The 24277-nt window shown below is 49.0% G+C and overlaps 1 protein-coding gene across 8 annotated transcripts in view; it reads right to left on the reverse strand.

Annotated features, from left to right (window-relative positions):
• Positions 1-24277, reverse strand: part of CASK (calcium/calmodulin dependent serine protein kinase) — a 393333-nt gene that overhangs the window by 64585 nt on the left and 304471 nt on the right. For all 8 annotated transcript variants that reach the window (XM_069761644.1, XM_069761640.1, XM_069761641.1 and 5 more), the window contains one exon: positions 7005-7085. In XM_069761644.1, coding sequence (XP_069617745.1) covers positions 7005-7085 — 81 coding nt within the window. The remainder of the gene's footprint in view (positions 1-7004; positions 7086-24277) is intronic.

Genomic DNA, 24277 nt, shown 5'->3' on the forward strand with positions numbered 1-24277 from the left:
ATGTGAATGGCCTCAACTCCCCGGGAAAGGTCTATTGTATGGCGTCAGCTGGGTAAATCCCGTCATGACAGTTTGTGTCTCCAAGAAACGCATTTGCTGGAATGTGATAATGCCAGAATGTACTCTGGCTCATATCCGCACCAATTTTTTGCCAATGGCCCGTCAAAGGCGGGAGTAGCCATTTTCTTTAGCAAAACCAACTCCTTTCAATTGATCCGTTCTATAGCAGATCCGTTGGGTAGGTTCATTGTAGTTCTCTGCCTTATTAATAATGCCCCTTACACCATTGCTTCGATTTATGCTCCCAATGTAGGTCAGCTTAAATACTTGGAGGGCTTGCTCAAAATTTTACACGACATTCAACATGGTCACAAACTGATTGCTGGAGATTTTAATGCCCCAATGTCTAAAGGGCTAGACTGCTCTGCCTCCTCCCTGTTAAGATGTGAGGCAGGACCCCTAATTAACTTTTAATTTACACGATATCTGGAGATCTCTGCATTGCGGCGAGAGGGATTACACGTTCACGTCACCCAGGCACGGTTCCTATAGCAGGATTGACTATGTGCTGGTGAATGATGTGGCTCTTCCTCACTGCATTTCAGCAGATATAGGTAGTATCACTTGGTCGGATCATGCCCCGGTGTCCCTCACTTTGAGGAACCCTTTGGCTATCAGGCCCCCTGCACATTGGCGTCTCAACGCTCATCTCCTTACAGACCAATCAAATTCTCAGTTTATAGAAGGAGCCTTGCGAGAATTTTTTTCCTCCAATGATACTCCAGACATACGTGATGATACCCTGTGGTTTGCCCACAAGGCGGTGATCAGGGGATGTTTCATCAAGATGGCGGCTACGGCCAAGAGAAAGTATAACTCAGCTCTTCAGTCTGCCCTAGACGAAATAGCTCACCTCGAGTCTGCCCACAAACTACCTCCTACCCCAGCGCTTTTTGCTGATCTTTCTAGGGCCCGCATACATGTTCGAAACCTGCTGCTTTATAAGGCTGAGAATGCCCTGAGGATAACCAGAGCCAAATTTTATGCAATGGGAGACCGGGCAGGTGCTGTTCTGGCTAGACGCGTCAGGAAGAGAGAGGCTCAATCCAAGATCCCATTACTGCTTAGGTCTGACGGTTCCCAGGTTTATAATCCTATTCATATTGCTGAGGAGTTCGCATCCTACTATTCCTCTCTCTATGATCTTGGATCTGACCCAGGGGTTCCCCAGCCCTCGCGGGAGTTAATTTTGGCATTCTTGGAGAGGGCTAATCTTCCCTCGGTCAGTGTGGAGCAGCTTTCCTATCTGAATTCTCCCATTGTTGAGTCTGAATTATCTCAAATAGTCAGAGACGCCAACAAGGGTTCCTCCCCTGGGCCAGATGGCTTTCCTTTTTTTTTTATTATGCTCAATTTTTCTCTGTCCTCTCCCCTTATCTTCTGCGCCTTTTTAATAACTGGTTGTCGGTAGGTAGCATTAGAGCTGAGGGATTGGAGGCTTCCATTGCGACTCTTCCTAAACAGGGGAAACCCACAACCTCCCCGGGGAATTTTCATCCTATAGCCCTCCTAAATTGTGACGTCAAGATCTATGCAAAAATTTGGGCCATCAAATCGCTATCGGTTCTCCCTGGCCTCATACACCCCGATCAAGTCGGGTTTGTTCCCGGCAGACAGACCAGAGACGGCAATAGGCGCCTGATAGACCTTCCGGATGTGGTGGAGAGGGGGGGGGGGGGTCTCCCCAGTGTATTCCTGTCGCTCGACGCTGAAAAAGCGTTTGACAGGGTGCACTGGGGATATATCGAGCTTACGCTGGAAAGGTTCGGGCTTACTGGACAAATCTCCAAAGCTATCATGGCTTTATACTCTAACCCCTGTGCGTCGGTTCGCTCAGCCGGTTTTGGGTCTCGGACGTTCCCCATTTTGAACGGTACTAGTCAGGGCTGCCCCCTTTCCCCCCTTATCTTTGCTCTGGTCATGGAGCCCTTGGCTGCCATGGTTAGGCAAAGTCCAGACATAAAAGGAATTAGGGTTGGGGGAACTGAGCACAAAATTGGTCTCTACGCCGACGATGTGGTCTTGACATGCACCTCACCTTTAGCTTCGTTGAACGCGATCACCTCAATTTTAACTGAGTTTTCTGCGGTCTCGTATTACAAACGTAATTTGACTAAATCCACAATTTTGCCCCTTTTTCTTCCGGTTCCTCTTCAAATCCAAATCCAATCCCAATATGCGTTTATTTGGGCCCCCCTAGGCTTTACGTACCTAGGTATTCGGATAACTAGGTTGGATAACATCGTCCGTGCAAACTGAGGGAACTCTCTTGGCGGTTAGGAGGGGCATGGATCAGCTATCGAGTGCGTCGCTCTCGTGGATGGCCCGTATACAAACTTCTAAAATGCTATTCCTCCCTAAAATTATGTACCTTTTCCGGTGCCTCCCCCTTTTTATCCCCTCAAAATTTATTTTAGCTTTTCAATCGCTTTTAGATCGGTTCATCTGGAACAGAAAACCTCATAGGATCAGGCGTCGAATTATGTCCCTTCCGTACTCTATGGGTGGGTTGGGTGCCCCTGCGGTGCAGTCTTATTATAGGGCGGCGGTTTTGGAGCCCCTTAAAATTTGGTGGGAGGGGAACTCACGCTTACCCTGGTTTCTTATTGAGTCTCAGTTCGCCCCCAAAAACGCTCTTAAATTGCTCCTAGAGCTTCAGCTGCTTCGTTTTTCTCCTGAGGGCCCCTATCTCCGTACTATCAAGACCGCTACTAAACTTTGGGCGTTGCTTTGCACTTCTCACCTAGTGTTTAGGTATGACTGTCTCTTTGCATGCCTTGGAGTATGCTATTGGGCACATTTCTCTTTCCTCCTGGAGGGGGCGCGGGGTGCTCCGGGTGGCTGACCTGTTTGGCTCGAATGGCCTCTTGCCATTTGAGGATCTTGCAGGGAGATTCTCCCTTACTAATATTGATTTTTTTCAATATCAACAGCTTCCTTAAATCACGACGGTTGTTTGGTGCACCCCCGCCTCTGACAGAGGACCCGGTTCATAGGTTCTTTAGACCATCCACTATATTGCCCCATGGTATCTCTATCATCTACAAAGCCCTTATATCCCATGGTATTCCTGATAAGTTTCATTTTATGGCTTCCTTGGAGTCCTCACTGAATTTTGAGGCTTCCCTGGAGGATTGGCAGTTTGCTATGGTGCATCCCTCTAAATTCTCCTCGTGTCTTGGCCACCTGGAACAGGTGAAGAAGATTCAGCTGCATTGGTATCTTACCCCTGCCCGCCTGACGAAATTCACCCAGTCCTCCTCCCCGCTCTGCTGGAAGGGGTGTGGCGCCATGGGTTCCTCCTCATGTATGGTGGTCATGCCCACAGGTTCAGGTTTTTTGGCACCAGATAGAGGCCTTGATCGCTGATCTAACGCATCTTCCCTTTGTTCTGAAGGGACAACTTGCTGTGCTGGGTATTTCCCTCATTGATCTCCCCTCCCCTCTCCGTCCAATAAATTCCAATGTCTTAGTTGCGGCCAGACAGGGTATTGCAAAATACTGGAAATCTTCGGATCTCCCTTCTAGGGCCGAACTGATCTCCAAAATTGATCTACACTTCTGTTATGAGCTTATTATGGCTCAGGGTTTGCCAAAAAAGAATAAAGTCTTTTCCTGGTCGGATCCCTGGGTGTCCTCGGCCTATATTTCCCAGTCTGCTCTTACTCTTATCTAACAGTCATGTTTCTTTGAATATGTGATTTATCTGGCACTGTAATTGTGTACTTTTGTACTGATTATGCTGTGGTCCTCGAGCACTATGTATTTGGTTTTTTCCCTCTATTCCCCCTGCTTTCCCTATTTTCTTTTCTTCCCTCCCCTCCCTTTTTCTGAAGTTATTTGATGTATTATTTGATATGTTATACTTCAATAAAAAGCTTATTGGTTAAAAAAAAAAAAAAAAAAAAAAAGAATCTGCTAATACTGAGAGGAATCCATGCGTCCCTCAACTTTAACAAGATTCCCGGTGCCGGCATTGGCCACACAGCCCCAAAAGCATGATGGAACCTCGACCAAATTTTACTGTGGGTAGCAAGTGTTTTTCTTGGAATGCTGTGTTTTTTGGCCGCCATGCATAACGCCTTTTTGTATGACCAAACAACTCAATCTTGGTTTCATCAGTCCACAGGACCTTCTTCCAAAAAGAAATTGGCTTCTCCAAATGTGCTTTTGCATACCTCAGCTGACTGTTTGTGGCGTGCTAGCAAAAACGGCTTCTTTCGCATCACTCTCCCATGCAGCTTATCCTTGTGCAAAGTGCGTTGTATAGTTGACCGATGCACAGTGACACCATCTGCAGCAAGTTGATGCTGCAGCTCTTTGGAGGTGGTCTGAGGATGGTCATTGACTGATCTCACCATTCTTCTTCTCTGCCTTTATGATGTTTTTCTTGGCCTGCCACTTCTGGCCTTTACAAGAACTGTACCTGTTTTCTTCCATTTCCTTACTATGTTCCTCACAGTGGAAATTGACAGGTTAAATCTCTGAGACAGCTTTTTGTATCCTTCCCCTGAACAACTATGTTGAATAATCTTTGTTTTCAGATCATTAGACAGTTGTTTTGAGGAGCCCATAATGCCACTCTTGAGAGGAGATTCAAACAGGAGAACAACTTGAAAGTGGCCACTTTAAGTAGCTTTTCTCATGATTGCATACACCTGGCTATGAAGTTCAAAGCTCAATGAGGTTAGAAAACCAAAAAAAGTGCTTTAGCAAGTCAGTAAAAAGTAGGTAGGAGTATTTAAAACAAGAAAATAAGGGTGCCCATACTTATGCACCTGTCAAATTTTATTTGAATGCAGATCACACATTTTCTGTTCGTACAATAAACCTCATTTCAAGGCAGAAACATTACTGTGTCCAACAGTTATTAGATATATGAAACTGAAATAGCTGTTGCAAAAAAAAACAATTTTTATAAAACATTAAGCTTAAGATGAATAGGGGTGCCCAAACTTTTTCATATAACTGTATAGATCTCAGTCTAAGAGAGGATTCATATTAAGTTCCTATACAGATGAAGACTTTATTCTAAGAGAAGATTGGCATTAAATTAGGTCCTGGAAACGAGAAACGCCTTAACGTGGCTTCCAGGTACACATGAATTGGCCAATTTATGTGCTAAGCTTTCTCAATTTTCATATTTCTAGTACAGTAACGCAATTCAATTTTCATATTTGCATGCTATGGCGCTACAGTGTGCTGCTTTATTTGTTTGATTACAAATATCTGAAGTTATGTCACAGTGTAGAGGGATCATCCTTATTCTCATTTGCACTTGGAAACACGAGAAGCAATGGAATGAAACAAAGATACAGATTAGATATTAGAAAAAACTTTTTGACAGTGAGGGTGATCAATGAGTAACAGGGTGCCACGAGAAGTCGCAAGTTCTCCTTCAATAGAAGTCTTCAGAGAGAGGCTGGAGAGACATCTGTCTGAGATGGTTTAGTGAATCCCACATTGAGCAGAGGAGTTGGACATGATGACCCTGGAGGTCCCTTCCAAGTCAAACATGCTTTGATTCTATGTCCTGTTTCTACATTTAGGACAGTAGGACAAATAATGCACAAAATTAAGTACACCACATTGGAAGAGGAATATGTGAATGTCCCATGAATCTTTTAGTCCTGCTGTGTATTGCAGATCTGTATTGGGTCTGTGGTCATTACATGAGTACAGGTTTTGGAGCTCTTCACATTGTAAGTATAGGTTCCTTTTGTTGTACCAGAGGGCACAGAGCTTCTGATATTTTTAGACTGTTCTTTGTGTAGGATAAAGTGAAGTTTTATGGTAGTTTTTTAAGCACTTCAAGCAGTGGGCTGTAGGTCACCAGAGGAATATGATTATTTTCCCATTTTTCTCCATATTAAATAGTCAACTTCTAGTGAACCTTGTGACTCTATTGCCTCTCCTCTCTACCAAGCCCTTCACTGGCTTCCTATTGTCCAGAGGCTCCAGTTCAAAACCCTAACTATGACATACGAAGCCATCCACAACCTGTCTCCTCCATACATCTGTGACATGGTCTCCCGGTACTTACCCACACACAACTTTGGATCCTCAAGATCTCCTTCTCTACTCCCCTCTTATCTCTTCTTCCCTCCACCGAATGCAAGACTTCTCCCGTGCTTCCCCCATACTCGAACTCTCTACCCCAACACATCAGACTCTCACCTACCACGAAAACCTTCAAAAAGAAGCTGAAGAGCCACCTCTACTGACAAGCCTACAACCTGCAGTGATCCTTAGTCTGCAGAACCGCCGCACGACCAGCTGTACCCATCCCCTGCAGACTGTGAGCCCTCTTGGGCAAGGTCATCTCTCCAGTACTTGTGTGTGCCTTGTTTTGCTCATGCTTATTGTGCTTGTCTATATCTGCCCCTTTCACATGTAAAGTGCCATGGAATAAATGGCGCTATGAAAATATATAATAAAATAATAATATTGATCTGACCATTAGAGGATGGAGATGGTGCCCTGGTTTAAAAATTTCTTTGTAAGACGAGTTCAGTGCTAATCCCCATCTGTTGGGTTGGAGCAGATACAATTATATCTGATGGCCTGGAGGTAGACAATGGATTTTTTAATGCGTTTCGGGTGGAAGTTGTCCCATCAGAGATGAGGGCTGGTCAATTGGTTTCTGATACACCGATGTCTGGATTGAACCATTTTTAACCTTATGGCTTTATAACTGAGGTTTTGTGATTAGTTTGCTATTAGTTATGTAAAAGGGAAGATTACAGCAAGACTATCATACCGTAATAACGATGCTGCTTTTGGGCAATTTCAAACCTCAATTTTTTTGGCCTAATTTGAGGTGGCACAATGGTCACCTTGTTGATGCATTAGTCCTGCTGTACCCTATTAGGGGATGCATGCAGAAATATTGGAGCTGATGGGAAACAACCCTCCCGCCCAAAAAATAAAGAAAACTTGCTTACCATGAAATGAGGCTGTGTCAAAATACGCTTCAGCTCTTTTGCTTCATTATTCTCAGGGTAACAAGATATTTCTTCCAAAACCTACAGTGAACAGCAAAGTAAGCGTTAGATGTTTCACTTACAGCAAAGAATGAGAAATTATTACACTTTTGTATAATCCATTAGCAGATTTGACCACTATGGTTGTGGACTCAATTACAAGGCCAATAGGCTGACCTCTCTCTTCCGCAGCTGCCCAAGTCCCTCGTTTTCTCCTGCCTGATTTACAGAGCGGCACAATGACATGTCATCCACGGCACAGACTTTGGTGGCCAGTCACTCCTTTCCAGGTTGACATGTATGACAACTTTCCACACTTGCCCACAAAATGACTTTACTACCTAATGTTTACTTTTCAGAGAATCTTCCGCGACAAGAGCAGCGCCACGAAAAAGACCCTCAAGTTCTTTAGGGATTAACCTGGTTTGTGTCTTAATATTAAACAAGGAAATTTAGTACAATAAGATTTGATACCATTTTTTTAGATTATAAGTATTATTAACCCCTTACCGGCATCGGACGTACTATACCGTCCGATGCCGGCTCCCCTGCTTTGATGCAGGGCTCCGCGGTGAGCCCGCACCAAAGCCGGGACATGTCAGCTGTTTTGAACAGCTGACATGTGCCCGTAATAGGCGCGGGCAGAATCGCGATCTGCCCGCACCTATTAACTAGTTAAATGCCGCTGTCAAACGCAGACAGCGGCATTTAACTACCGCTTCCGGCCGGGCGGCCGGAAATGACGTCATCGCCGACCCCCGTCACATGATCGGGGGTCGGCGATGCTTGTATATTGTAACCATAGAGGTCCTTGAGACCTCTATGGTTACTGATTGCCCGTCGCTGTGAGCGCCACCCTGTGGTCGGCGCTCACAGCACACGTGCAATTCTGCTACATAGCAGCGATCAGCAGATCGCTGCTATGTAGCAGAGCCGATCGGGTTGTGCCTGCTTCTAGCCTCTCATGGAGGCTATTGAAGCATGGCAAAAGTTAAAAAAAAAGTTTAAAAAAATGTGAAAAAAATAAAAAAAACATAAGTTTAAATCACCCCCCTTTCGCCCCAATCAAAATAAATCAATAAAAAAAATTATCAAATCTACGCATATTTTGTATCGCCGCGCTCAGAATCGCCCGATCTATCAAATAAAAAAAAAGTATTAACCTGATCGCTAAACAGCGTAGCGGGGAAAAAACTCGAAACGCCAGAATTACGTTTTGTTGGTCGCCGCGACATTGCATTAAAATGCAATAACAGGCGATCAAAAGAACGTATCTGCACCGAAATGCTATCATTAAAAACGTCATCTCGGCACGCAAAAAATAAGCCCTCAACCGACCCCAGATGATGAAAAATGGAGACGCTACCAGTATCGGAAAATGGCGCAATTTTTTTTTTTTTTTTTTTTTAGCAAAGTTTGGAATTTTTTTTCACCACTTAGAGAAAAAATAACCTAGTCATGTTTGGTGTCTATGAACTCGTAATGACCTGGAGAATCATAATAGCAGGTCATTTTTAGCATTTAGTGAACCTAGCAAAAAAGCCAAACAAAAAACCAATGTGGGATTGCACTTTTTTTGCAATTTCACCGCACTTGGAATTTTTTTCCCGTTTTCTAGTACACGACATGCTAAAACCAATGATGTCGTTCAAAAGTACAACTCGTCCCGCAAAAAATAAGCCCTCACATGGCCAAATTGACGGAAAAATAAAAAAGTTATGGCTCTGGGAAGGAGGGGAGCGAAAAACGAACACGGAAAAACGAAAAAATCCCCCGGTCATGAAGGGGGTAATATTTAGATATAACAATTGAAGGGGGTGGGGGGGTCTTAACAAAATCTCCACCAAGAATAGATTAAGTAAATGTAAGAGGTCATTGTGATATAAATTATACAAAAACCTCTACATATATAGAGCCCTAATCAGAACTTACATTTACTATAGGTCAGTTTTTCATGGCTGAAAAGGGTCATGAATAGTGTTGAGCATTCAGATACCGCAAGTATCTGGTATCAGCCGATATTTGCGGTATCGGAATTCCGATACCGAATTCCGATACTTCCCGCGTATCGGATACCGGAATCGGAAGTTCCCAGAATTCAAACTGAACGCAGCAGCCAATGAGGAATGATTGGAAGTGTGGGCACATCCTGTTTAGCATGGTGGGCATGTAAGTACTGGCAAGGCTTGGATTGGCTGCTGAAATGATGTCACTCTGCACTATAAAAAACGCTGCCGCCATTTTGCGCTCACTCTGCTGTGATTTCAGTTAGGGACAGGACGCTGTGTTCTAACTGAGGGCCAGTCGAGCTAGCTAATTGCTTTATTTTCCTTTCCAAAGGCTAATTTAGCAAAACGCTGTGTGTTCTTCACTGTTCACCTTGCTCTTGCCTTGCAGCGCTGTTTTAACAGCGTTCTGCAAGGTCTCTGTGTGTGTGTGTGTGTGTGTGCAGCTCACTCTGTAGTCTGTGTGCAGCCATATACCCGGTTGTATTCAGCTCAGGGGGGGTTCACACTGCCTCACACAGTTGTCCTTTTTTGCTCTTAGTGCAGCCTGCTGCACATTTTTTCTCAAATTTCCTATTAGTGTTTTTCCACCAGTCTCCAGCTCTATTGTGGAAAAACACTACATAGGATAACCTAGAGGGGGGTTTTTGGGCCTTGCAGCGCCGTTTACGGCTGTCTGCACGGTCTCCGTGTGAGCCCAGCTCGCCCTGTAGTCTGTGTGCAGCCATAGCCGGTTGGATTCAGCTCAGGGTTCGTTACTGGCTCATACCTTGAGAAAAATTTTACTTTTTTTCAAATAGTGCAGCCTGTTTAAAATTTGAAAAAAAAAAATTCCTATTAGTGTCTTTCCACTCGTATCCAGCTAAATAGTGGAAAAACACTATATAGGATAACCTAGAGGAGGGTTTGTTGGCCTTGCAGCGCCGTTTACGGCTGTCTGCACAGTCTCTGTGTGAGCGCAGCTCGCCCTGTAGTCTGTGTGCAGCCATAGCCGGTTGGATTCAGCTCAGGGTGCGTTACTGCCTCATACCTTGAAAAACAATTTCCTTTTTTTCAAATAGTGCAGCCAGTTTAAAATTTGAAAAAAAAAATTCCTATTAGTGTCTTTCCACTCGTATCCAGCTAAATAGTGGAAAAACACTATATAGGATAACCGAGAGGAGGGTTTTTTGGCCTTGCAGCGCCGTTTACGGCTGTCTACACGGTCTCCGTGTGATTTAAACTAGCTCTGTAGCCCGATCTGCACCAAAAAAAAAGTTAAGTTCACCAAACACAACTTAACACTTGTGTAGGCCACATTTGAAAAATAATAAAGTTTAGTCCACAATTTACAACATTAGTGTTTCTTACACCTGTTAGGAGGAGCATTTCAGGAATAAGCACACTAAGGCCTTAGTACTTTTCTGCTTATCTTTATCTGTCAACCAAGATGAAGAGGGCAGGGAGTAAGGCACGTGGGCGTGGAGCAGGGAGAGGAGCAGGGAGAGGACGTGGTGATTCTGTGCCTGCTGCGGGCGCCGGTGACTCGTCGTCACTCAGTTTCAGCAGGGAACAGTCCTTCATGCGCAGCTTTGTCGGAGAGCGCCGTGCACCGCTGCTACGTGAAGACCAAATTGAAGCCGTTGTCGGGTGGATGGCAGCTAACGCCTCGGCATTGACTTCAGTTAGTGCCACATCCTCTCAGGCACAGAGCACTGGAGAGCAGCCATCTGTCTCTTCACCACCTGCCAAATTGGCCAGGCAGTCAGAGAGCCCAGGACAGGAGCCGTCTCTACTTCTGTTCTCTGAATCTCTTGGCTTGGAAACAGGGGGCCAGCCAAGCAGCATTGGAGAAATGGAAGAAGAGGCAGTGTGCAGTGATGCCCAAAAGCTTTCTCTCTCTGACTCTGAAGAGGCAGGTGGGCCAGTGCCTCCGGTGACCACAGCGCAGTACGCATCTGATGATGAAACTCAGGTGCCGCTTTCTGATGCGTACTGTGCTGCCGAGACTACCCAGGAGGAGCAGTTGGTGGCAGAGGGTAGTGGAGATGATGAGGTCCTTGACCCATCGTGGCGTGAGGAACAGGAAGGTGGTGGGAGCAGCTCTGAGGAAGAGCTTCCCCTTACGGGCCAAAGAGGGAGAGGGAGGGGGAAGACTGCGGAGCCTGTAGCCTCCACTTTGGCACCCGTTAGGAGCCTGTCTCTTTCCAAAGCCAAAAAGGGCGCTCCCAAGACTTGCAGTGCCTGGTCCTTTTTTGACACAGTTGCAGATGACATTTGTTTTGTCAAATGCAAGCTGTGTCATCAGAAAGTAAAAAGAGGTAAAAGTGTCAGCAACCTCAATACCACAAATATGTGGAAACATGTGCGGAACAGGCACGCGGTGGAGTTACAGAAACACAGTGAAGACGTAGGCCAACCAACAGCGGCAGCTACCACCTCTTCATCTCGTGTTGCCTCTTCCTCCACTGTTGTCCAGAGACCTAGTGTAATTCCACCCACAGCACCACCTTCCCAGTCATCCTCACACTCCCAGTCTACTCTACAGCCATCGGTAGTCCAGGCATGGGAGAATCCAGTCTGTACGCATCGACTCCTCCTCTTACACCAGTTCCTCTGATTCCTCTCTGCAGGATCAGTCACAGTCCACTCCACATGGACCCGTGAACGTTTACCTATGACCGACATGAGCACAGCCGTGGCCAAACGTCAGCAGGCCGTCTTGAAACTAGTTTCATTGGGGCATCGAAGCCACACAGCGCAGGAGCTCTGGAATGCCATCAAGCAGGAGAGCGATGTGTGGTTACTGCCAGCGAATCTCCAGTCAGGCATGGTAGTGTGTGACAATGGCCGAAATCTGGTGGCAGCTTTGGCCCTTGGCAACCTCACTCACATCCCATGTCTGGCACATGTGCTCAATTTGGTTGTGCAGAGTTTTCTGAGGGACTATCCGGATCTTGATGCCCTGCTGCACAAGGTCCGCCTAGAGTGTGCTCACTTGCGGCGTTCCAGCTTGGCCAGATCCCGCATTGCTGCTCTGCAGCGCCGATTCCGCCTTCCGGAACACCGCATCATATGTGACCTACCTACCCGGTGGAATTCCACGTTACATATGTTGGAGCGGTTGTGTGAGCAGCAGCAAGCAGTTATGGAGTACCAGCTGCATGAGGCGCAAAGAAGTCGCAGTCAGCGCCGATCAGACTTCACAACCACAGAGTGGGCCACTATGAAGGTCGTCTGCCAGGTTTTGCGTCCTTTTGATTATTCCACGCGGATGGCAAGTGCAGATGATGCACTAGTCAGCATGACTGTCCCCCTTATCTGCCTGCTTCAGCAAACTTTGCAAGGGTTAAGGGATGATGTGGTGGAAGAGGTGGAGGATGAGGAGTCACCTTTTCCATCAGCTTCTGGAGAGTCAGCGCCACGTGGTTCCTCACAAAGGGGTACGCAGGGGCCAATTTGTGAGGAGGATGAGGAGGAGTCAATGGAGGAGGAAGAGCTCCGTCCAGAGGAGGGAGCGACACAATTGTCCAGTGGTCAGTGTGTACAGCGAGGGTGGGGTGATGACGAGCGGGCAGAGATCATGTCTCAAGCAGGGGACAGCGTTTCTGGGCCAGTTGGCACTCTGCAGCACATGGTGGATTTCATGCTGCAGTGCCTGAGAAACGACCGCCGCATCGACCACATTCTCAACATGCCTGATTATTGGGTGTTCACCCTCCTCGATCCTCGCTACCGGGACAATGTCCAAAACCTCATCCCTGCGTTGACCCGGGAGCGTAAATTGCGGGAGTACCACGACACACTGGTGAATTCCATCATCTTCTCCTGTCCAACTGAGAGGAGTGCTGCTAGTGCTTTACAAAGCAGCTCAGTGCGTCGTGGCAGTGGGGGAGGCTCTGCCCAAAGAGGGAGCAGAAGCAGTGCCTCTGCCCAAGGCAAGCCCAGTATGGCACAACTCTGGCACACTTGTGTGCCCGCCCCAAATGTCTACACCATCACCGGCGGCTCCAGTCAGCAGGAGGCAACGGTTCCGTCAGATGGTGACAGACTACATGGCTTGCCCTCTTACTGTACTCCCAGACGGCTCTTCCCCGTTCAAGTTTTGGGTCTCTAAGCTGGATACATGGCCAGAGCTAAGCCAGTATGCATTGGAGGTGCTGGCTTGCCCTGCGGCTAGTGTCTTATCGGAACGTGTCTTTAGTGCCGCAGGTGGTGTACTAACAGACCGTCGCATGCGACTATCCTCCGATAACGTTGACCGGCTTACTTTCCTGAAAATGAACCAGGCCTGGATCTCGCAGGAATTTGCCACTCCTCTGCCTGATTAAGTAATTGGGTGTCATCCAGGTCTCCTGCTGTGTTCATCTTTCTACCACCTGAACTGCGGCTCAGAAGTGCAGGCTGCACAGTAAAAACATACGACCCAGTGTTATTGGGTTTCAGTAACGTCAGCTGATCCCCAGCTGTGTAGCCGGCAATGTGTCCTGCGACCGCCACGCTGGCAAAACCACCTGAATGTAAGGGAACCTGTCCCCCCCCCCCCCCCCCCCGTCGTTTGTTACTGAAAGAGCCATCTTGTGCAGCAGTAATGCTGCACAAGGAAAAGGTAGCTCTTTTTTTTTAGCTCTTTGCACACGCAGAACTTAACACTTATAAAATGTGTTCACTGATACCGTTATACCGTCCCGGAGCTGGGACTTTCCTTCGTAATGTGACGCAGCACAGCCGTCATTCCTACCCCCTTGGTGCCATGCGCTGCCTCCTCAGCGTTGTTTTAAGCTGTCACGGAGCCTGCGCTGTTCTGTTATCCCTTGGGCATGCCCTATTTGCGCTGCCTGTCTTCTGACATAATTTGGTGTCAGGCTGGCTGCGCCTGTGCGGCCGCGCTGCCCGAGATCCCGCCTCGCAGTGTCTTCTGATTGAGTCACACTGCGGGCCTGGGATCCATGGGCATGCGCAGTGCATATCTTCCCCTCGGGCTCTCGCTCATTTCCCTCCGCCTTCTTTAGACTGTGCGCCGTCAGCTGATCCCTAGCATGCCACGGCCGTGACACCGCACAGTCTGAAGAAGAGGGAAGGAGGGGAGTGAGAGTCGAGGTTATGCACTGTGCATGCCCATGGTTCCAAGGCCAGCAGTGGGATTACGTTAGACGAGACTGCGAGGTGGGATCTGGAGCAGCGTGGACGCACAGGCACTGACAGCCTGACACCAAATTATGTCAGAAGACAGGCAGCGCTAATTGGGCATGGCCAAGGGATAACAGAACAGCGCAGGCTCCGTGACAGCTTAAAACAACGCTGAGGAGGCAGCGCACGGCATCAAGGGGATAGGAATGACAGCTGTGCTGTGTCCCATTACGAAGGAAATTCGCACCTCCGGAACGGTTTAATGGTATAAAGGGACACATTTTTAGTGTTTACTTCGGTGTTTGCAAGGAGCATAATTAAAAGAGCAACCTTTTCCTTTTGCATCCTTAGTGCTGCACAAGATGGCTCTTTCAGCTACAAACGTCTTTGGGGGGGGCGGGGGGTTAAAGGTTTCCTTTCAACTTGCTCCAATCAGGCTTCGGCCTACACTCTGTTCCTCTGCTCCTCCTGCTGTCCCTGGGCTCTAACACCGCCAGTTGGTGCCTGGAAGTGCTGTGTGCACAGTCAACAGTCGCTCCTCTGCTATTGGGGTTCAGTAACGTCAGCTGATCCCCAGCTGTGTGTGCGGCAATACCTCCAATCTGCTCCTCCTGCTGTCCCTGGGCTCTAACACCGCCAGTTGGTGCCTGGAAGTGCTGTGTGCACAGTCAACAGTCGCACCTCTGTTATTGGGGTTCAGTAACGTCAGCTGATCCCCAGCTGTGTGTGCGGCAATACCTCCAATCTGCTCCTCCTGCTGTCCCTGGGCTCTAACACCGCCAGTTGGTGCCTGGAAGTGCTGTGTGCACAGTCAACAGTCGCTCCTCTGTTATTGGGGTTCAGTAACGTCAGCTGATCCCCAGCTGTGTATCCGGCAACGTGTCATGCGACCGCCACGCTGGCACAACTAAAATGTAAGGGGACCTGTCCCCCCCCCCCTAGGCGTTTGTTACTGAAAGAGCCACCATGTGCAGCACTAATACTGCACAAGGGAAAGGTCGCTCTTGAAATTATGCTCCTTGCAAACGCTGAACTACACACTCATGTAGTGTGTCCCCTCACACCATCCAACCGTCCCGGAGGTGGGACTTTCCTTTGTAATGTGACGCAGCACAGCCGTCATTGCTACCCCCTTGGCACCGTGCGCTGCCTCCTTAGCGTTGTTTGATTCCGTCATGGACCCTGCGCTGTTATGTTATCCCTTGGCCATGCACAGTTTGCGCTGCCCGTCCTCTGACATCATTTGTTGTCGTCCTGGCTGCGCCTGTGCGTCCACGCTGCCCGAAATCACACCTCGCAGTGTCGTCTAATGTGATCCCACAGTGGGCCTGGTATCCATGGCCATGCGCAGTGCATATACTAGCCTCTCACTCCCCTTCTTCACGCTTCTTCAGACTAGGCGGCGTCAGCTGATCCCTAATAGCATGCCACGGCCGTGACGCCGCACAGTCTGAAGAAGCAGGAAGGAGGTGACTGAGAGGCGATGATATGCACTGCGCATGCCCATGGATCCCTGGCCCGCAGTGGGACTACATTAGATGACACTGCAAGGTTGGATCTCGGGCAGCTTGGACGCACAGGCACTGCCAGCCTGACACCTACATGATGTCAGAAGACGGGCACCGCTAACTGTGCATGGCCAAGGGATAACATTACAGCGTGGGCTCCGTGACAGAACCAAACAACGTTGAGGAGGTGGCGCCCAGCACCAAGGGGGTTGGAATGACGGCTGTGCTGTGTCACATTACAAAGGAAAGTCCCACTTCCGGGATGGTTTGACGGTGTGAGGGGACACATTATATGAGTGTGTACTTCAGCGTTTGCAAGGAGCATAATTTTTGGAGCCACCATTTTCCATGTGCAGTATTACTGCTGTACAAGATGGCTCTTTCAGCAACAAAAGGTTCCCTTTCAACTTGCTCCACTGCAGGCTTCGGCCTACACTCTGCTCCTCTTTGATTCCCTGGGTTTCAACACTGTCAGTTGCCACCTGGAAGTGTTGTCTACACAGAAAAAACACTAGGTGATGTGTCAGTGGGGTTCAGCACCGCCAGCTGTTCCCCTGCTGTGTAGTCGGCAACGTGTCCAGCACAAGCCACGCTGGCACAACAGAACAAAAGCTGCCACAAGTGCAGGCTTCGGCCTACACTCTGCTCCTCTCCTCCTCCTGCTGACCCTGGGCTCAAACACCGCTAGTTTTTGCCTGGAAGTGCTAGCTGCACAGAGAAAAACACCAGCCAATGTGTTAGTGGGGTTCAGGAACGCCAGCTGTTCCCCTGCTGTGTAGCCGGCAACGTGACCTGCAAACGCCACGCAGGCACATGAACTGAAATTAAAGGGAACCTGGCCCCACCCCCCCAGGTGTTTCTATGTATAACAGCCACCTAGTACAGCAGTACTGCTGCATTTGTACAAGGTGGCTGACTTTTTCTCTTTGCCCACGTGGAACTCAACACGTACAAAATGTGTCTCATTGAGACCATTCCACTGTCCCTGAGGTGTGACTTTCCTTTCTAATGATACGCAGCACCCCCCTTGGTAGCGTTTCCCGTCTTTTGTCATCATGGTTAGCTGGCTGCGCCTGTGCATCCGCCCTGCTAGAAACAACGCCCCTCGTTGTCATATTTATTTCGTCAGCGAGGGTGTGGTTTATGGACACGAGCAGTGCATATGTTCGCCTGTCTTAACTCATCTCCTTCCGCCTTCTTCAGACTGTGCGGCCTCCTGGCCGTGGTAGGCGATAAGGGATCAGCTGAGGCCGCCCAGTCTGGAGCAGGTGTAAGGACATGTGTAAGCGGCAAACCTATTTACTGCACAAGGCCACGAATCCCAGCCACGCAGTGTGATTTTTTGAAAACACACTGTGGGTCTGGGATTCATGTCCATCGCTAACCGCAACGGCCGAAATGAAATGAGGTCAGAAGACAGGAAGCGCTCACAGTGCATGGCCAAGGGATCACAATAGCGCAGACTCCTGTTCAGCAAACAACAACGCTCAGGAATCTGCGCCCAGTACCTAGGTGCAAATTTTGACACCTGTGCTGCGTCTCCTTAAAAAGACAAGTCACGCCTCCACAACTGTTTGACAGTATAATGGGCTAAATAGTGTACGTGTTTTAGTCAGCGTGTGCAAGGAGCAAAACAAATAGAGCAACCTTTTACTTGTGCAGCATTAATGCTGCACAAGGTGTGGCTCTTGTACCTTGCAACACCTGAGGGGGGTTAAAGGTAACCTTTGAAATTGGTTCAACTAGGCTTCGGCCTACACTCTGCTCCTCTACTCCTCCTGCTGACCCTGGGCTCAAACACCGCTAGTTTCTGCCCAGAACTGCTAGCTGCACAGAGAAAAACACCAGTCAATGTGTTAGTGGGGTTCAGCACCGCCAGCTGTTCCCCTGCTGTGTAGCTGGCAACGTGTCCTGCAAACGCCACGCAGGCACATGAACTGAAATTGAAGGGAGCCTGCCCCCCACCCCCCCAGGTGTTTCTATGTATAACAGCCACCTTGTACAGCAGTACTGCTGCATTTGTACAAGGTGGCTGACTTTCTCCTTGCACACGTGGAACTCAACAAGTACAAAATGTGTCTCATTACAGACCATTACAATGTCCCTGAGGTGTGACTTTCCTTTTTAATGACACGCAGCACCCCCATTGTTAGCGCTGCCCGTCTCCTGACATCATTGGTTGGCTGGCTGTGCCTGTGCGTCCCCCCTGCCCGACACAACGCCCCCCGTTGTCTCATATATTTTGACTGCGAGGGTGTGATTGATGGGCACGAGCAGTGCATATGTTCCCCTGTCTTCACTCCCCTCCTTCCGCCTTCTTCTGACTGTGCGGCCTCATGGCCGCGGCATGCGATAAGGGATCAGCTGAGGCCGCCCAGTCTGAAGCAGGTGTAAGGACATGTGTGAGCGGCGAACATATTTACTGCACAAGGCCACGAATCCCAGCACCGCAGTGTGACTTTAGGAAAAGCCACTGTGGGTCTGGGATTTATGTCCATCGTTAACCGCAACGGCCAACATGAAATGAGGTCATGAGACGGCCTGCACTAACAGGGTATTGCCAAGGGATAACACAAGAGCGCAGTTTCCTGTACTGCAAATAACAACGGTAAGGAATCTGCGCACAGCACCTAGGTGTAAATTTGTACACCTGTGCTGCGTCTCCTTAAAAAGACTAGTAGTCACGCCTCCACTACTGTTTGACAGTATAATGGGCTAAATAGTGTACGTGTTTAATTCAGCGTGTGCAAGGAGCAAAATTAAATAGAGCAACCTTTGACTTGTGCATCATTAATGCTGTTCAAGGTGTGGCTCTTGTACCTTGCAACACCTGAGGGGGGGGTTAAAGGTAACCTTTGAAATTGGTTCAACTAGGCTTCGGCCTACACTCTGCTCCTCTACTCCTCCTGCTGACCCTGGGCTCAAACACCGCTAGTTTCTGCCCGGAACTGCTAGCTGCACAGAGAAAAACACCAGTCAATGTGTTCGTGGGGTTCAGCACCGCCAGCTGTTCCCCTGCTGTGTAGTTGGCATCGTGTCCAGCACAAGCCACGCTGGCACAACCGACCAAAAGCTGCCACCAGTGCAGGCTTCGGCCTACACTCTGCTCCTCTCCTCCTCCTGCTGACCCCGGGCTCAAACACCGCCAGTTTCTGCCCGGACATGCTAGCTGCACAGAGAAAAACACCAGTCAATGTGTTAGTGGGGTTCAGCACCGCCAGCTGTTCCCCTGCTGTGTAGTCGGCATCGTGTCCAGCACAAGCCACGCTGGCACAACTGACCAAAAGCTGCCACCAGTGCAGGCTTCGGCCTACACTTTGCTCCTCTCCTCCTCCTGCTGACCCTGGGCTCAAACAACGCCAGTTTCTGCCCGGACATGCTAGCTGCACAGAGAAAAACACCAGCCAATGTGTTAGTGGGGTTCAGCACCGCCAGCTGTTCCCCTGCTGTGTAGCTGGCAACGTGTCCTGCAAACGCCACGCAGGCACATGAACTGAAATTGAAGGGAGCCTGCCCCCCACCCCCCCAGGTGTTTCTATGTATAACAGCCACCTTGTACAGCAGTACTGCTGCATTTGTACAAGGTGGCTGACTTTTTGTCCTTGCCCACATGGAACACAAAACGTACAAAATGTGTCTCATTGAGACCATTCCACTGTCCCTGAGGTGTGACTTTCCTTTCTAATGATACGCAGCACCCCCCTTGGTAGCGCTTCCCGTCTTCTGACATCATTGGTTGGCTTGTTGCGCCTGTGCGTCCGCCCTGCCTGAAACAATGCTCCTCGTTGTCTTATTTTGACTGCGAGGGTGTGATTGATGGGCACGAGCAGTACATATCTTCACCTGTCTTAACTCATCTCCTTCCGCCTTCTTCAGACTGTGCAGCCTCATGGCCGCGGCATGCGAGAAGGGATCAGCAGAGGCCGTCCAGTCTGAAGCAGGTGTAAGGACGTGTGTGAGCGGCCAAAATATTTACTGCTCAAGGCCACGAATCACAGCACCGCAGTGTGACTTTATGAAAAGGCACTGTGGGTCTGGGATTTATGGCCATCGTTAACCGCACCGGCCAACATGAAATGAGGTCATAAGACTGGCAGCTCTAACAGGGCATTGCCAAGGGATAACACAAGAGCGCAGACTCCTGTACAGCAAATAACGCTCAGGAAGCTGCGCCAAGCACCAAGGCGTTATTTGGGACACCTGTGCTGCGTCTCCTTAAAAAGCCAAGTCACGCATCCACTACAGTTTGACTGTAGAATGGGCTAAATTGTGTACGTCTTTCATTCAGCGTGTGCAAGTAGACAAATTAATAGAGCAACCTTTCACTTGTGCAGCATTAATACTGCACAAGGTGTGTCTCTTGTACTTTGTAACACCTGAGGGGGGGGTTAAAGGTTTCCTTTGAAATTGGTTCAAATAGGCTTCGGCCTACACTCTGCTCCTCTCCTCCTCCTCCTGCTTCAACACGGGCTCTAACATCGCTAGTTTTTGACCGCAAGTGCTAGCTGCACAGAGAAAAACACGCGCCATTGTGTTAGTGGGGTTCAGCAACGCCAGCTGTTCCCCCACTGTGTAGCCGGCAAAGTGTCCTGCAAACGCAACGCAGACACAAAGCTGCCTCCAGTGCAGGCTTCGGCCTACACTCTGCTCCCCCTGCTTACCCTTAGCTCCAACACCGCTAGTTGGGGCTCTAGGAAGACAATCTTTAATAGGCAACGCATCTGGGTTCCAGCACCGCCAGCTGGTTCTCGGCAGTGTTCTTGTCACAGGTACTCCCTCGTGCCAAGCCTGGTTTCAGCACCGTCAGCTGTTTCCGGGTTGTGTCAAGCTCACTGAGACGCCTATGCTTGCCCCGTCGTGGTGCGGTCGGGTTAGCCAACTCCAGGGTGCCTCCAGTTTAGGAGCTTCCTATGTGGGCTGCGTGAACTGGTAGTCAAGGCTGGTTCTGTAGTGCCAGTAGGCCCAGCTCCCCCTGTAGGACTGTTGGGGTTCGGTAACTGCGGCTGCCTCGCGGCCTAGCTGTTCTCTCCTCTCCTGTGGGCCTTGGGGTCCACCACCTGGTTGCAGCACCGTCAGCTGGTTCCAGGCCGAGCCTTTGGCTTAGGTGCCTCCTCCTGGGTATCCGAGTTCCGCCAACGTCAGGCGGTCCTTGGTAGTGCTTTTAAGCGCGGGCACCTACAGCTTAGTAACCGGGTTCCAGCACCGTCAGCTGGTCCTCGGTCGGGCCATTGGCTCTTGCACACTGGGGCAACGCATCTGGGTTCCAGCACCGCCAGCTGGTTCTCGGCAGTGTTCTTGACACAGGTACTCCCTCGTGCCAAGCCTGGTTTCAGCACCGCCAGCTGTTTCCGGGTTGTGTCAAGCTCACAGACGCCTATGCTTGCCCCGTCGTGGTGCGGTCGGGTTAGCCAACTCCAGGGTGCCTCCAGTTTAGGAGCTTCCTATGTGGGCTGCGTGAACTGGCAGTCAAGGCTGGTTCTGTAGTGCCAGTAGGCCCAGCTCCCCCTGTAGGACTGTTGGGGTTCGGTAACTGCGGCTGCCTCGCGGCCTAGCTGTTCTCTCCTCTCCTGTGGACCTTCAGGTCCACCACCTGGTTCCAGCACCGTCAGCTGGTTCCAGGCCGAGCCTTTGGCTTAGGTGCCTCCTCCTGGGTATCCGAGTTCCGCCAACGTCAGGCGGTCCTTGGTAGTGCTTTTAAGCGCGGGCACCTACAGCTTAGTAACCGGGTTCCAGCACCGCCAGCTGGTCCTCGGTCGTGCCATTGGCTCTTGCACACTGGGGCAACGCATCTGGGTTCCAGCACCGCCAGCTGGTTCTCGGCAGTGTTCTTGACACAGGTACTCCCTCGTGCCAAGCCTGGTTTCAGCACCGCCAGCTGTTTCCGGGTTGTGTCAAGCTCACTGAGACGCCTATGCTTGCCCCGTCGTGGTGCGGTCGGGTTAGCCAACTCCAGGGTGCCTCCAGTTTAGGAGCTTCCTATGTGGGCTGCGTGAACTGGTAGTCAAGGCTGGTTCTGTAGTGCCAGTAGGCCCAGCTCCCCCTGTAGGACTGTTGGGGTTCGGTAACTGCGGCTGCCTCGCGGCCTAGCTGTTCTCTCCTCTCCTGTGGACCTTCAGGTCCACCACCTGGTTCCAGCACCGTCAGCTGGTTCTCGGCAGTGTCTTTTTCTCTTGTACCTTCTGCTCCCCATCCTGGTTCCAGTACCGTCAGCTGGTTCCGGGCAGAGCCTTTGGCTTAGGTGCCTCTTTCTGGGTATCCAAGTTCCACCAACGTCAGGTGGTCCTTGGTAGTGCTTTCGGGCACGGGTACCTCCTGCTTAGTAACCGGGTTCCAGTAACGTCAGCTGGTCCTCGGTAGTTCCATTGGCTCTTGGACCTTCGGCTACCCATCCGGGTTCCAGTACCATCAGCTGGTTCTCGGCAGTGTCTTTTGCTCTTGTACCTTCTGCTCCCCATCCTGGTTCCAGTACCGTCAGCTGGTTCCGGGCAGAGCCTTTGGCTTAGGTGCCTCCTTCTGGGTATCCGAGTTCCGCCAACGTCAGGCGGTCCTTGGTAGTGCTTTTTAGCACGGGTACCTCCTGCTTAGGCTCTTGAACCTTCGGGTAGCCATCCGAGTTCCAGTTCCATCAGCTGGTTCTTGGCATTTTCTCAGCCTTCTTGTACCTTCTGCTACATTTCCAAGTTGAAGACCCTAAAGTCGACGACCCGGAAGACCACCCCGATGACGACGACCCGGAAGACCACCCCGATGACAACGACGACGACGGCGGAGACGACGACGGCTGAGATGACGACCCTGGAGACGACGACATGGAAGACCGAGAAGCAGAAGAACAAGAGGCTGCAGAACAAAGAGCAGAAGAACATTAAGCATAAGACTTAATATCAGAGCAAAAGATATTATCTAAATTATATGCAGAAGAAGACTAAGCAGTGTATGGGGGTGAGTCCGTTCCTCCTCGTGGTGCCCCTGGATAAAGCCTGATGCTGCAGGCCAAACTGAACGCGGACAAATGTAACTTTTGTGACTGGCAGAATGGAAGGTGTAATCTTCCAACTTTTATAGATAACAACTACGGGAATGCCTGTCACAAATGAGAATATGATGAAGAAGTAGAATAGGAAGAATAATAACAGTGGAATAAAAAGAATACGTAGAATAGGAAGAATAATAATAGTTGAATAAAATGAATATGAAGAATGTAATAAAAAAAAAAATAGGTAGAAGATGAAGAAGAAGATGAATAAGGTGAAGAAGTTGATGTCAAAGATGCTGATGATGATGAAGATGAAAGTGTGGGAAAAGTAAAAAAAAAAAAGAAAAAAAAAGAAGGGGAAGGGCGTGGAATAGTGAAACATCAATATCTGACAAAATAAAAAAAAATTTACATACTCAATATCTTTTTCACTCCGAACGTCTTAAAAAAAAAAAAAAAAACATGCTATTCTATTTGATTGGGCTAAACCTCATTGCCTTTAATGTCTCCGCCACCTCCCACAATACATCCTACATTATTCTTAGTTGTTTTCCTTCATGTAGAATGAACCTACAAGGCAAGAAAGGGTTTATTTTGATTCCGATATTTTGGTCCCATTGACTTGCATTGGGATTGGGTATCGGTATCGGCGATATCCGATATTTTTTGAATATCGGCCGATCCTATCCGATACTTTCCGATATCGGAAGGTATCGCTCAACACTAGTCATGAATGGATAAGATAGAACCTTCTAGAACATGAGTCATGTGATCCTTTTATGTAGTACATATAAAAATATAAGGAGTTTGCTACTCATTTACTCTATTTAATTTGCTTTATATATCAATTGACCCAGCAGCCCCAACGCACGTTTCGTTAGGTCTAATGAAGACCTATTGAAACGTGGGTTGGGGCGACGAGGACACTTAAAGAGCAGGAACCACATATCTGTAAATATATTACCTGTATCCAAGTGTTGCGGTGTTACATTAGGACAGGTTTTTGAAACACAAGTGTATTATATATAGACCTTTGCAATTTGTACCTATGAGTGTTTATCCCTGCATCAATGTTCAGCAGCCTTTGTGTTACTATGGTTCATTTATCTATTTTAATTAAATAGTTAATAATTAGTTTAAAGGATATATACTCTGAGTTCCTTATGACAATCATCTGTTGGCTCATGTAGATGTGGCTCACTTCAAGAAAATAAAGACTAGAGGAAACTCATTAAAGCACTGGTGCTGGATTCAATAGGCAAAGGTTATTTACCGTATATACTCGAGTATAAGCCGAGATTTTCAGCCCAAATTTTTGGGCTGAAAGTGCCCCTCTCGGCTTATACTCGAGTCAAGGTGGGTGGCAGGGTCGGCGGGTGAGGGCGCTGAGGCATACTTACCTGCTTCCAGCGATCCTGGCACTCCCCGCCTGTCCCACGGTCTTCGGTGCTGCAGCTCTTCCACTGTTCAGCGGTCACGTGGGACCGCTTATTAGAGAAATGAATAAGCGGCTCCACCTCCCATAGGGGTGGAGCCACATATTCATTTCTCTAATCAGCGGTAACTGTGACTGCTGATAGAGGAAGAAGCGGCGGCACCGAAGACCAGCTGTCCGGGAGAAGGAGCCGGACGCCG

This window comes from Ranitomeya imitator, chromosome 3, assembly GCF_032444005.1.
Source record: "Ranitomeya imitator isolate aRanImi1 chromosome 3, aRanImi1.pri, whole genome shotgun sequence".
Taxonomy (NCBI): Eukaryota; Metazoa; Chordata; class Amphibia; order Anura; family Dendrobatidae; genus Ranitomeya; species Ranitomeya imitator.